A 13,956-nucleotide genomic window follows, 5' to 3' on the forward strand; every position below is an offset into this window, starting at 1 on the left:
ACACAGCTGCCACGAATAAACAGGAGTCTTCAGGCCACCGCCTTCCAACAGGGAAGTCACCACCTGGAGCAGGGGAGGGGACGCACAGCTGGGTGCTGCCCAAGGTCTGCACCTATTTTACAGATTACTTCCGGAAATTAAGTATCTGTCTCAGGGGAGGGAGACTTCATGAGGGCTCCTCAGAAGGACTGGATGTGTCCTGACCACTCCTGACCTAGAGCTGCTCTCCAGAACACCTTCCAACAGGCGCACTTCCTTATTGGCCTGGAAAGCCTCAGGAGATCCTGGGCCTTGTCCCGGGGCATGGGGCAGAGTGCAGCGCAGCTGTGGACACGTTACTTCTAGAAAGGCGACCGTAGGTCAGGTTGCTGGAGCGGATGTTTCTTCTAAGCCAAGCACTGTCATTCTTCAGTACGTGACTACATATTACCCTAATCTGCCTTGAATCACTATGGAAATTAAATGCCAGGAAGTCCGTAAGATTCAGAAATTGGATCTGATTGTCACTGTTACAAAACAAAATCTTCAGATTGCTCTTGGGTGTTGTGTGGCTGTATTGGAGGTATTGTGACATCTCAACAATGGTCTGAGTGATTGCCCATCACAGTAGCTCCAGTCTGGACTAGCTCAGGTCTAGCCTCGATCCTCTCTTGTTAAGAGTCCTACCCTTGGGAAACCTTATTTTGACATGGCCCATAGCAAAAGGGAACTTAAGAAAAAAAAGAAAAAAGAAAAAGAAGCTGTGCTTGCTTGAATAGTGGTACACCGATGTTTTGTCTCTAAAAATGAGACCTCGTACTTAAGATATAAAGTGGCCATTCTGGGATTTTAACACATTGACTGATAGGACAAATAGGCTTTTAATTTCATGGTTCTTCTACTAATTCTAGCACAGATTTGTCAGGTATACAAAATATTTATTTTTTGAAATTCTTACCTGTGAGAATTAGAGGCAGTGACGCTTTTTCTTCTTTATTTAATCATTCTGCAAATGTCTACTGAGTACCGATGCCGTGCTGATTCCCACTGTGGACCTTAGGAGTAGCTGAGGTACAAACTGATTCAGAAACAATGGTGGAAATGGCTCAGCATCTAACCTTTACTTCTTGTTGTTTTTTATTTATCTTTTATCCTCATAGGACAACCTCTCTTTTAATTGGTGTATTTAAACTATTTGGTTCCTTTAGTAATTTTTATTTTTAACAAAGCCCACTTAGTTTAACATTAAGTGAACACTAGTATTTCAAGCCTAGTGCTCGAATCTTAGACCAGAATATTCTGTTCCTCCTCCTCATCCCCCTAACCGGGCTGTCACCCATCTGCCCACTCATGCCCTCTAATCACCCAACACAATGTTAATACTTTAAAGAGCCCTTTCAACTTCATTAAGAATAAGAAAAATAAGAGATCTTTCACTCCGAGTCCTTCTCCGTTGCTCCTTCTTTATTCCATGTAGATCCAGATTTCTGACCTGTATGATTTTCCTTCTACCTAAAGAAACTCTTTCAACATTTTTTGCCAAACAGGTCAATAAAAAATTTCTCAAACTGAAATGTGAAGGGGAAAAAAAAAGGAAGTTCTGGTAACGAACTCCCCCCATTTTTGTCTAAGAAAGTTTGTATTTCTTCTTCACTTTTGAAAGATGATTTTGCTGGACATAAAATTCTAGGTTTTGAATATTTCTCTTTTAATACTTTAAATACTTTCTTCCGGTCACTGCTTCTTTCCATAGTTCATAATGAGAGGTCCTCTGTAATTCTTATTATTGTTTCTTTAGGGGTAAGCTGGCTCGTCCCTCCAACTTCTTCCAAGATTTTCTTTTTTTACTAGTCTTCAGCAGTTTGACTCTGACATATTTAGGTGTTTGGGGGAGATTTGTCCTGTTAATGTTCTCTAAGTTTCTTCGACCTATAATTTAGTATCTGTCACTAACATTGGGAACATTATTGTTTCAAATATTTCTTCTGTTCCGTTCTTTATTCTCTTTGTGGTATTTGAATTATAGGTATGCTACACCTTTCAAGATTGTATGACAGATATTCTGTTTTATTTTTTTCTGTGCATTTCACTTTGAAGAGTTTCTTTTGACTTTTCTTCATTTCTGTTATGGGGGTTTTGATTTCTCTCATCTCCTTTTATTCCTTCTTTGAGTTTCGATCTCTGCTTGTCTTACTCCTCTCGGTTCTTCCCTGGTCCCTACTGTTCCCTTAGAGCCCCTAACATGTTTTAAAAGAGCTGTTTTAAATTCCCTGCCTGATAATTTCCAACATCCGTGCCACACCCACGTCGGGGTCTGATGCTTACTTGGCCTCCTTAAAACAGCGTGTTCCCTGACTCTTGGCATGACTAGGAGGTAAGGCAAAGGAGCCTTTGATACAAAGCTCTGATCATGTGCCCAGGAACTGGGCTGCGGCGAGTGTTAGTTGAAGGTACAGAGGGTCAGCTCTTCTTGCTTCTGTCTCCTCTCTTGACCAGGGCTTCCTCCTCCTCCTCAGGGAGAGGGCCTGTCATTCTTGCCTTGGGTAGAATTCTCTGTGTTTTAGCAGAGTTCCACTGGTAAAGTGATAAGCTGTGCGTGGGGCTGCTCTGTCATTTTCCGTCTGTCCCCTCCCAGAGCTCTCCAGTGGTAAACTCCTCCCTGTGCCAGCTCCCCTCTAGGGTCTCGGCCTCCCTCCCTGAAGCCCTGGCTCCTGCCCACTGACCTGCTGACGGCCCCCAGTTAAAGGATCCAGGCAGGCAGAAGGGCCTGGAGTCAGGGTGCTGCCCTCCTCCCCACCTCGGAGAGCAGACCTTTGTGGTGATGGGGGCTCCAGGCCTGTTTCACAGTCATTCCTCCCGTCCCTTGCCCGAGCCATGAGAGAATCTTCAGAGCAACGTGGAGGTAAAGATCAGAAGATCCTGAGGTCCCTGGGCTCCGGAAGTTTCTCTCCCCCTGGCCAGGCTGGGTGTGGACTCAAGCTCCGGGGACTAATGGGAATTAGTGGTCATAGTTGCTGCCAGTTTGTGGCTCCAGGCGGGCTGGGCTCGTGGGACTGGCTGAATTTGCCCTCTTTCCAGATTTAGGAAGGTGCTTTTCCCTGTGATGTTATCTCTTAAGTGGGTCCAAATAATAGTGGTTGTTCTTTAGTTTTCCAAGGTTATCTTCTGGTAAGGGTGGAGGTATGAATTCCAGGCTCTTTACATACCTGAGTTGAAAACAGAGACCCCGATCTTTATTTCCTAATACGATAGATAGTGTAGCAATTCTTCCAATAGCTCCTTCCCTTTTATTTTTTAGATATACATGACAATAGAGTATATTTGACATGTTTATACAAACATGGAGTATAACTAATTTTAATTAGGATCCCATTCCTGTGGTTGTACATGATGTGAGTTTCATTGGTGGTGTATGCACATATGAACCTAGGAAAGTTACGTCTGATTCATTCTGTTGTCTTTCTATTCCTATCCCCTTCCTTTTATTTCCCTTTGGCTAATCCAGTGAAATTCTATTCTGCCCTCCCCACCCCTCTCTTGTGTGTTGGCATCTGAATATCAGAGACAATATTCAGCCTTTGGATCTAAGGAATTGGCTTATTTCACTTAGCATGAGAGTCTCTAGACTCATCAATTCACTGGCAAAATTCATAAAGTCATTCTTGTTATGCCTGAGTAATATATCTATAAATCTATATATCTATATACATATATATATACACACACATATATATATCTCACATTGTCTTTATCCATTCATCTATTCAGGGGTACCTAGGTTAGTTCCATAGCTTAGCTATTGTGAATTGAGCTGCTATAAATATCGATGTGGCCCCGTCACTGTAGTATGCTGCTTTTAAGTCCTTTAGGTATATGCTGAGAAGTGGGATAACTGGGTCAAATAGTAGTTCTATTCCAAATTTTCTGAGGAATCTTCATACTGCTTTCCATAGTGGTTGCACGATTTTTAGTCCCACTAGCAATGCATGAGTGAGCCTTTCCCCCGCATCTTCACCAACAGTTATTGTTACTTGCATTCTTGATGGTTGCCATTGTGACTGGATGGAGATGGACTCTCACTGTAGTTTTAATTTGTATTTATCTAATTCTACAGAAGTTGAACATTTTTCTATATATTTGTTGACCATTCATATTTCCTCTTCTGTGAAGTGCCTGTTCAGTTTCTTTGCCAATTTATTGATTATGTTATTTGTTTGTTTGTTTGTTTTGGTGTTAAGCTTTTTGAGTTTTTTAAATATCCTAGAGATTAATGCTCTATCTGAGATGTAGGTGGCAAAGATTTTCTCCTGTTCTCTAAGCTCTCTCTTCATGTTCTTGATTATTTCCCTTGTCATGAAGATTTTTTGTTTGATACTGTCCCACTTATTAATTCTTGATTTTGTTTCTTGTAGTTTAGGAGTCTTTTTGAGGAATTTGGTTCCTAAGCCAACGTGATGGAGTTTTGGGCCTACATTTTCTTCCAGTGAGTGCACGGTCTCTGGTCTAATGCTTAGGTCCTTGATCCACTTTGAGTGGAGTTTTGTGTAGGACGAGAGATAGGGGTTCAATTTCACTCTGCTACGTATTAATTTTCAGTTTTCCCATCACCATTTGTTGAAGAGGCTGTCTTTTTACAATGTATGTTTGTCTAGTGGAGGAAAAGAGGAGGTGGTTTCACCCACAGAGCAGCCAGGAAAGCCACCTCCTCTTTTCCTCCATCTTGAAAGCCCAGCTCCTTCCCTCTTAAATAAAGGAAATCTCTGAAGATAATTAGCAGTTATTAGATGTGGGAATATCTTTGGTAATAAGTTTTTTTGTTTTGTTTTTTTTTTTGGCATTTCACGTTTACCCAGCATCTTCCTTTATTTTGCATGCACTCACAAAAGCTCTTTTGAAGCTGACATTGTGATTATTCCTGATAAAGGAATTGACATTAGAGTAACAGAATTTATCAACAGGGTACAATTAGCTGGTTAATGCACAACGTGAACTTAGACTGGTCCCAAGCTTGCTTTAGAAGATGTAAAATCCCCAATTTTAGGATTTCACTTCTGTAACCCATCCATCCAATTACTCTGCCTTGGTGACAGTGGCTGTAGGCTATTCTTTTGAGAAAATTGGATGAAAGAAGAAGGTAAGAGATAGGTTGGTAACTCTGTGCCCAAAGCCGGATTTTTCCTGAATTTTAAGGCAGAAGATTTAAGTAGATACATAGTTTGAAGTGAACAGCTGGAGAGCTGTGGAGGCGGAGGAACAGTGAGTTAGGCCACAAGAGCCGAGCGGGAATGGTCAGGGTGGGTGAGGAAGACCTGTTGGGAGAGAGCCACCCTCCTTGGTCTTGGAGACAGAGGAGAGATGCAGGCAAAGGAGAAAGTGACTGGGAAGGGATATCGTCAGTGGCTCAGCGAGTCCTTTAGCACATGCAGGACGGGAATCAAACACTGCTAACAAAGAGAGGACTGGAAGCAACCATTGCATTATGGTCGCTTCCCCAAAAGAAGACTAGCAAGGGAGTCAAGGGGTGAAGAGCAGATGTGTGTTTGGGGTCTGTAGCATGATCATAAGCTACGGGGCAACCTCTTATTGTGACTGTGTCTATTTGCACATGGTCAGAAATGTTTGCACATGGTTCAAAATGTGCACGACATTGTGTGAGGTCTCCCTCCTGGCCTATCTTTGAATGCAGGGCGGCGGGGAGGAGGTTGTGGTCCAATCTGCTTCCACGGGCTTGATGTTTTCTTGTTGTTTATCATGAACAACACGTGTGCTTGGGAGGCCTTGTTACCATTCATCTCAGTTATAAAGCCTGCAGTGTTTAACTGTCTCAGCTTCACCCCCAAACTCCTGCTCCTGCCATTTGTCTTAAGCATGGAGCATGTAGTGGCTTTCTGTGAGCTCCCCCAACTTCTAACCCTGTACTCCTGCCTCAATGTGAAGTTCAGTGACCCCAGGGCAGGGGGGCACATCACATACAAATGTCTTTATACTTTGCACCTGGGAGAGGCCAGGGATAGGGCAGGATTGGGCAGAGAAAGAAGCTGGATGGCCAAGCAGGCCTAATGGAGCCTCAGGGAGCAGCAGGGAACTCTGGAGCAAAGGGGTGCCCAATAGTAGCCTGGTCTGGAACAGAAGAGCCCAGCCTTCACACCTTCACCTCCCTCTGTCAGCAGACCTGGGGTCCTGGGAGAGGCACCATCTCAAGCCAGGTGTCTCTGCAGCTGAGAGGACCAGCTCACAGGGGTCCCCAGAGGGCTGCCCCCTCCACCCCTGCAGCTCAGTCCCGGTCTCTCCTCGCCGGGCGTCTGGGCAGCCCATCTCCACACCCAGCACATAGCTTTCAGTTTCTGGCACTGAATTAAGTGTGGTCCCGTTTTGAGGACTCAGCACATACAGGCTGATAGAGAAGAATGGCCTGGTGTGGAAGCGCCCAGAGGGGAGTGGCAGGGGCCACTGCCTGGGGGTCCCACGGGGGTTCACCCCAAGTCTGTAGCAGCATCACCTTCAACAGGACACAACTTCAGAGCAAGGGCATGGATTTTTTTTTTTTTGAGGGGATCAACTAGTCCTGTTTTGCAGCCCTGGCTGTGGAGCAGGAGGGAAGCCAGGTGCAGATAGTGGTGACAGGCAAGGAAGGTGCGGCAGAGTACTAGGACTCATGGGTAATAAGTGCCATTGATGTCCTCCCATGTGGGGTCTATGGGCAGAGAAGTGACAGGTCAGAAGAAGGTCACTTAACCAAACGACAAAGCACCCTCAAGACTGGAGGTCAGGGCATCTGCCAAGGCTCAGGCCCCAGGGACGAGAGGCTGGTGTTGTCCTGGGGACTGCATGGGCCACCATCCCTGAGCTAGTTAGGGATGTGACCACGTGGCCATTGACTCACTAGTGGAGAGCCTGCCGTTTGGCTTTGTGTCCCTGTCAGGCACTGGCACTGGCACAGGTGGCTCCCAGTGGCTGGCAGAAACCCCCTTGCTGTGCATTTCAACCGTGGGCAGCAGGAAGGAAGTCAATGCAACGAAGAGTCCATTAGAAGATGAGAGGAGCTCTGAAGCAGCGTCCAGCGGTGGGGCAGGCTGCAATTTCAACCAGGGCATCTGCAAGGCCTCGCCGAGGAGCTGGAGGTGGGGAGCCCTCCATGCAGACATCAGGGCCAAGCTTTCCTGATGGCCCAGGATGGCTGCAGGCTCTGGCCTTTGCACTGGCTGTAGCAGGCCAGTGTGACCACAGGGCAGGAAGCAAGGGAGAGGGAAGGAGAGCAGAGCACCTCGGAGGCCACTGCAAGTACTTCAGCTATCACTCCTAGTGAGGGTGATACCCACGGGCAGGTGGCGTGACACCTGATACACACATTTAACAGCATCCTGCAGACTGCTCTCTGGAGGAGAGGCTGAACGCTGGGGCCTGCAGGTGGAGAACCAGACAGTGTGGGCAGATGATGTGACCAAAGTGGGCAGCTGTGGCTCTGTGGCTTCAAAAGACAGTTGACTGTGGTGTGTGTGTGTGTGTGTGTGGAAACTGGGAAAAAGAAAGCATACCTATTTAGCTGTCAGCACCTGTCATTTAGTCTCTATCTGCCAGGACCTCTGCACCTTCTTCCACCCCTTCTGCTAGCTTTTCCCTTTCTCTCATCAACCTAAGTAACAAAGTTTCTCCAAAGGTTGCAAAGTTTATTTGGGAAGAGCAGAATGCCACGGTGGGAACTCATGTGCCATGGCAAATTACAGGCATATTCAAAGAGACAGAGGTGAAGGGAAGATTTAAAGGCGAACCAGACAGGGTGGCATAAGAAATTTAGAAGCAGCAATCCTTGGTCACAAGGACCAAGGTTGAAGAGACTTTATTGGACAGATGTCCTTGCAGAAATATTGTTCGAGCAAGGCTGCGGTTCTGGCGGAGTCTTTGGGAATAGCTCTCTTTACCAGCATAATGCACAAGCTCCTCCGCGAGCTTCCCGCATTGTTTATCGATTCTTATTTGTTAGGCTTGACACAAGTGGCTCCATTTCAGTGTGACAGCTTCCACACTCCCGACGCTGACACACTCTGTGCCCGTGTCTTGCATTCCTGTTTGTTATTTTTAGGCTCCTTCTTTACACTAGGTTTGCACCTGTCTGTTTCCCACGCTGGTGCTCCAGGGAGGAGAGGTAGGCAGATGCCTCCGTCTCCCTCCACGTCTCCACCGGCCTCTCTCCCCTCTAGCTTCCTGCCTGCCTATCCTCACTTAGTGTGCGTTATTGCCCTACCAGGTGTCCCAGGTCATTATGTAGTCTCCCGTTAAAGATGTTTACATTGCGCCTTCGTTGACATCAATCCCTTCACTTGTACCTTAGGAGCATGCCAGAATATAGATCCTGAAGCTCATTTCAAATTCTGTTGCTTATTTTACCTAAAATAAAAACAAGTCAAAACCATGTTTCTCAAGTTCAAGTGATGTTAAAAAAAAAATCCTCCAAAATTTCTAGGTTGCATAAACTTATTTTTAAGATCATTTATTAAATATACCTAGATATAAACTGAGATTAAAGACTTCATGCTTATGTAACGAAGGCCCAAATAAATTAAATATAAATGAAAGTACAAAACCAAAGCATGATATTAATACAGCAGGTGCTGTCATTTTGCTGACACCTGACAGGGCCCTGACTGGTTGGCACAGGCCCTCCACCCCTGCCCACCACCCTGGGGAGAGGTCTCTGGCGTCTACTGCTTCTTCCTGCACCTCACGCCCTCAGCCTAGAGGGCCACACCGCCCCCTGCTGGCCATGCCTCCTTTGCCCACGCTCTACCCCTGTTCTTTCTGGTTCATTTCAGAAAACTCAGCAATGGCTACTTGCTCCCAAAAAGGTTTAAAGTACAGAACTGACGTAAGGGCTGACTTTGCATAGCAGCTCTTGGTCAAACTGTAGCCAGTCGGACGAGCCAGGATGTGGGTTTACTAGCTGTTCAGATGAGCATCAGAAAAACAAGCCCACAGTGCGCAACAGCCCCAACAGACCTCCACCCTCAAGCATTCGTGGCCGTGGCTGGAGACACTTGGCTCTAGGACAGTCTCTCTCTTTAAGGATCCAGTCTCCACCTCTACAGTACCAGACGTGCCTGTGGCAACTAATTCATTATGTTTGCCCCACCAAAATATTTGCCTCGGGATTTTCATTTATTTTTTTTTAAATAGGAAATGTTTTGCACTACCTCCATGAACATTTATGAGCCACTTTCCGTAGTGTTAAATACTATATAATCTCAAAGGCTAAAACGATGTTCCATTTATGGTATCTTTCGTGACTATAAAATTACAAAATCAAAACTAACCCGGTATTTGGGGTCATCCAGAGCCAATGGGATATATAGAGAGAGACATGCACAGGAAAAGATTTATTAGGATAATTAGCATCCGTGACATGGAAGCCAAGAAGCATCACTCTGTGTCTCACATGGAGCTGAAAACCAGGAAGGGTGTTATAATTCAGTCTAAGTGTGAAGGCCCGAGAGCCAGGGGTGCAGGTGCAGGGCTCTGGCTAGTGAAAGTCCCAGAATCAGCACCTGAGAGCCAGGTGCTCTAAAGTTTGAGGCAGGGGAAGAGGGACCAGGACCACTCACCCTCCCTGTCTTTCTGTTGCTCAGGCCTTAGCGCCCACCCTCCCCAGTGGGGGTCATCCTCTGTGTTCAGTCCACCAGTCCAAGTGCCAGTTAATATCTTCCAGAAACACCCTCAGAGACACACCAAGTAATAACGTTTTACCAGCAATCTGGGATCCCAGACTGTCCAACCAAGTCTACACGTGACATTAATAGTCACAGCAGCCACAGTCCTCTCTGAAGTAACCCACACAGTGCTGTAAGCCTGTCTGAACACTCCTGTCCCTGCCAGGCACTCTCCACTTCCCGGTTGGTTTAAATCCTACCTCCCAGAACAAGGCACAAGTCAGGCCATCTTGCAAAGGACATCTCCATCCACGTAGAGACCTGTTGGTCATTCCTTAGCCTGTCCTCGCCCAAACACCTCCGTCCCTGCACCCAATCTTACATCACAGTGAATGAAGTGAGCACTCGGGGAGTTCTCCGACGTGTCCTGCCTACAGTCTGAGGTCCCTGACAGAGCGTCCAGCAGATCATGCAGTGCACAAGTCTCCTCTCAGAGAAGCGGGTTTTATGTCGATTTTGTTTCTGGAGTTCAAAGTGTAAAGGTGACCTAACACTGAGGGATAATTCTATTAAAAAGACAGATGGAGCCCATTCTCCTTGATATCGAGCATTTACAAACTTATGCGTCTGTGAATGTGAGCGTTTAGGTGTGATTGATTTAGATGGCTACTTCACTTCACAACTGACGAAAGGACACGGGAAGGCCTGGAGAGGCGGGGCTGGGCTGGCAGAGCGCGAGAGTGACAGGCAACAGGCGGCCACAGGGCTCTCCCCAAGTCCTTCCAGAAGGACCTTCCCAGACTCAAGTGCAGGATCCCACGGGTCTTGACATGGCCTCTTGTGAGACCCAGGTGAGGTCACAGGCTCAGCGAATCCTGCCAAGCCAGCATGTCCAGCTTCTCAACTCAGTGAGCAGGACCCTGGCCCTAAGGGAGAGGAAACCCAGTAAGATCAATAAGTGAAAACCTACAGTTACTCTGGCCCCACAAATCCTGATTCTGCATGAGGAACAAGTGACACATTGGGCATGTTTCAAGGACCAGAAATGGCATGATATCCCCAGGTCCCACACTGTGCAGGTCACATGGAGAGGAGAGAAGAGTCAGGCAGTGCCAGAGCCTCACGCAGCCTGTCCCTAAGAGTCAGAGCTACACCCGGGCTGGAACCACAGCTCCTTTGAAGATCTGCCTCTCTGTGGCTGGTTAGACAGGTGTTCCCAGGGACACACTTGCACCCTCCCAAACATCAGCACCGGTTGTCGACTGTCATAACTGCGTGGAAGAACATTCTAGTGCACGGAATGCAAATGACATTTTTGTGATTAATTCTTCTTCCCAACAGCTGGCTGTCCCAACTCCTTGATTAAAGAGCTCCATCACTTCAGGATTCTTGGAGAAGAGCAGGTGAGTTACCCTCTCCAAAGCTGCATCCTTGTGTCACGAAAGATAGACGCTAATGAGACAGTTTGGGCTCCCTCCAGGGAGGCCGAGTGTGTCTCCTGACCCAGGGCGCCCTGAACGGGGGAGGAAGCCATGCTGGAGATGTGCGGGGGTGCTTCTCTCCTCTTCTATCCATCAGACCTGACAGGTTATTAATTGGTACATCTGCTATCTGCCAGAGCATTTCATCTCAAGACTTGAGCCTTGAGCAGGCTCTGCATAGTGGCAGATGAGCAAACAAATAAATGCGGAGATGAATTATGCCTAAGGAATCAATAGTCACAGACATTTCCGATGTGATGTCTGGGTGCACGTGCAAGTTCCTTTCACCAGATCTCCATCCTTTGTGTGCGTTAACAGTGTTTTACAGCAGTCCCTTCCTGTGTGGGTGTGTGCATGTGACCTACAGAGGATGGCCCCTTAAAGGACAGATTATTTCAGTGTTCTGTTGTGCTTAGTAAGGAACACTGGTTTTAAAATAGATGCACTAAGAAAATACTTTAGGGTGCTAAGTGGATGTGTATGTACACATGAGTATGCATTTTACTACTTAAAAAAATTGATTATACATGGCCATAGCTTCCACGTCTGCAGAGTCAACCAACCACAGATTGAAAATATTTGGGGAAAAAGAAATAGCAATCAAAAATAAAATGAGCTAGATGCAGGGGGCACACCTAAAATCCCAGAGACTCAGGAGGCTGAGGCAGGAGGATTGCAAGTTCAAAGCCAGCCTCAGCAATTTAGCGAGGCCCTGTCTTGAAATAAAACATAAATGGCTGGGGATGATCCTCAGTGTTTAAGCACCCCTGAGTTTAAACCCTGCCCTGGAGTCCTGGAATCAATCCTTCATGGATACTGAGGACAACTTGCAGCCAGGAGGCTAGAGCCTCCAGGAGGAGAGGCAGTTGTGCCCCATGCTCATCCGGTGGGACCAGCCTGAGAAGGAGGCCTGGAATTTGCAAGTGGAGGTCACTGGTGGCCTTGACCACTGGGCATCGTGGGCTTGCCGTTGGCAGGCTGGCAAGGGCGAATCCTCCCTGGAATAGGCTCATGTGCCGGGGAGAAGAGGAACAGGAGGCAGCAAAGGCAGACCACTACTTTTTTCTTTTTTAAGAATTTAGCTGTAAAGGCATGAGGGAGCTGTGGGTGGGATGTGGGATCAAGGAAATTTACTTTTTTCTTTTTAAATACTGGGAATCAAACCCTGGGCCTCCCGCATGCTAGGTGAGCGCTCTACCACTGAGCTAAACCTCACAGCCGCCAAACTGACTTCTTAATGGGACAATTACAGCATGTTGTGTACTGAAGGTTGATTCGGTAGAGGAACAGAGAGATTGCAGACGCAAAAGAGAAGCAATGTCTCCTCCGGGCCACAGGCCTGGCCTCAGAGGAGAGGGCAGGCCTCGCCCCTGGCAGCAGCAGGAAGGCAGCGTGTGCCACAGGAGGCCAGGCGTGGGAGCTGGAGTGGGTCCTCCACAGACCTGGGCCGGGTTTCTCTTTTCTCTGCGAAACAGCGAGCTAGGCCATCAGCTGAGAGTGAGGACAGGGAAAAGGTTTACAGAGGGAGGAAAGGGCAGTCAAGGTGCATTGGGGAGGACGGTACTGAATAAATTTGGGAGATGGATGGATCTGGAGGAAGATCAATAGCCTGATGTTTTGCTGTCACGTTCAACCGCGGTGGGTGCAGATTTAACCAGCATCGGGGTTCTGCCATCCAAGTATAGCAAAGTAAGAGTGCACAAGGGGGAGGGTGGACCCCAGGGAGTGATTATAATGATGGCCCATGAGATTTCAGCTGGGCAGGGAGAGCCTTGAGAAAGAATGGGGCGGGGGGGGGGGGCGCAATCAGTTACAGATCCCAGTGGGTTCAGGGAATTTCGAGTTTGGTATTAGAAGAGACTAGTTGAAAAAATAGGTACTAGCCAGAAAATGTGAAACTTGAAATTAAGGGGATGTAAGGAGGGCCACGGTCAGCAATGACCAGGTCAAGGGATATTGGACCTTAGCTAGGATGAAGGACATCATGACTGGAGTAGAGGTCATGAACTTGAGAAACCAGGGTGCTGGAGGAATCACCCATGCAGACACTGAGATCACTCAGAACCCTCAGTGGAGCAAACGTGGAGTTATGGTGAGCCAAGAGCTGAAGGTGCGGGGGACAGTTGGGGGTATCAGCAGCTGACTGCAAAAGGAGAGTTAGAGTGCGCGTGGCCTGATGGCTTGAATCTGAAAGGTAGAGGTGTCTAGAAGGTACTGAAGAAAGACGTCCTACTTGGTAAATTGCTGAGAAGTGCTTAGTGGCATAGAGTACAACAGCAAGACTTCCCAGGACTGCAGGGGGGGCCGTGTCCTCAGGTGCTGGTGAGTTTCAGTTAGCAAAGAATGTAAGGACAACCAGGAGGAGGTCGATGGCAGTCATAGGGCGGTCACTGCTGGCTGCCCATGAGTTCCCCCAACATGGGACCAGGGGATCAGGATGAGGACAAATGAAAAATGGGGGGTGGGGAAGTGATGCACAGAGGCATATGTGGGTGTGGGGTCATCCTGGAGAGTTGGCACAAGTGTCAGGGACTCCATTGGTGGCTGATATAAAACAGGACATGACAGGATATTTATATCCTGATGATGCATTGCAAGACCCAGAGGCCTCCAGGCAGATGGCCGTGTGAGGCTCTGGAGAGGAAGCAGAAGGCTCCAGCACCCCTCTCCTGCTGTGGGCGTGGGCAGCTCACTGGCGAAACCCAGGCTCTCACTGAGCTCTAGAGGCAGCTATATTACATTTTTATATTAATGTAAGTTGTAAAAAAAAATGTCCTTGACAATTCATTTTTGTCTCAATCATGTGGCTTTTCCTTTTGCATAAAAAGAAGAGCACTGTTCAACTATCTCTCAGA

General features: G+C 47.3%; 1 protein-coding gene across 4 annotated transcripts in view; it reads left to right on the plus strand.

Moving 5' to 3' along the window:
• Prkn (parkin RBR E3 ubiquitin protein ligase) overlaps positions 1 to 13,956 on the plus strand; it is a 1,229,219-nt gene that overhangs the window by 1,026,270 nt on the left and 188,993 nt on the right. For all 4 annotated transcript variants that reach the window (XM_046449311.1, XM_058580947.1, XM_058580948.1 and 1 more), the window contains exon 8: positions 10,962 to 11,023. In XM_046449311.1, coding sequence (XP_046305267.1) covers positions 10,962 to 11,023 — 62 coding nt within the window. The remainder of the gene's footprint in view (positions 1 to 10,961; positions 11,024 to 13,956) is intronic.

This window comes from Marmota monax, unplaced genomic scaffold, assembly GCF_021218885.2.
Source record: "Marmota monax isolate L192 unplaced genomic scaffold, Marmota_monax_Labrador192_F-V1.1 WCK01_AAM20220418_F8-fsc00083, whole genome shotgun sequence".
Taxonomy (NCBI): Eukaryota; Metazoa; Chordata; class Mammalia; order Rodentia; family Sciuridae; genus Marmota; species Marmota monax.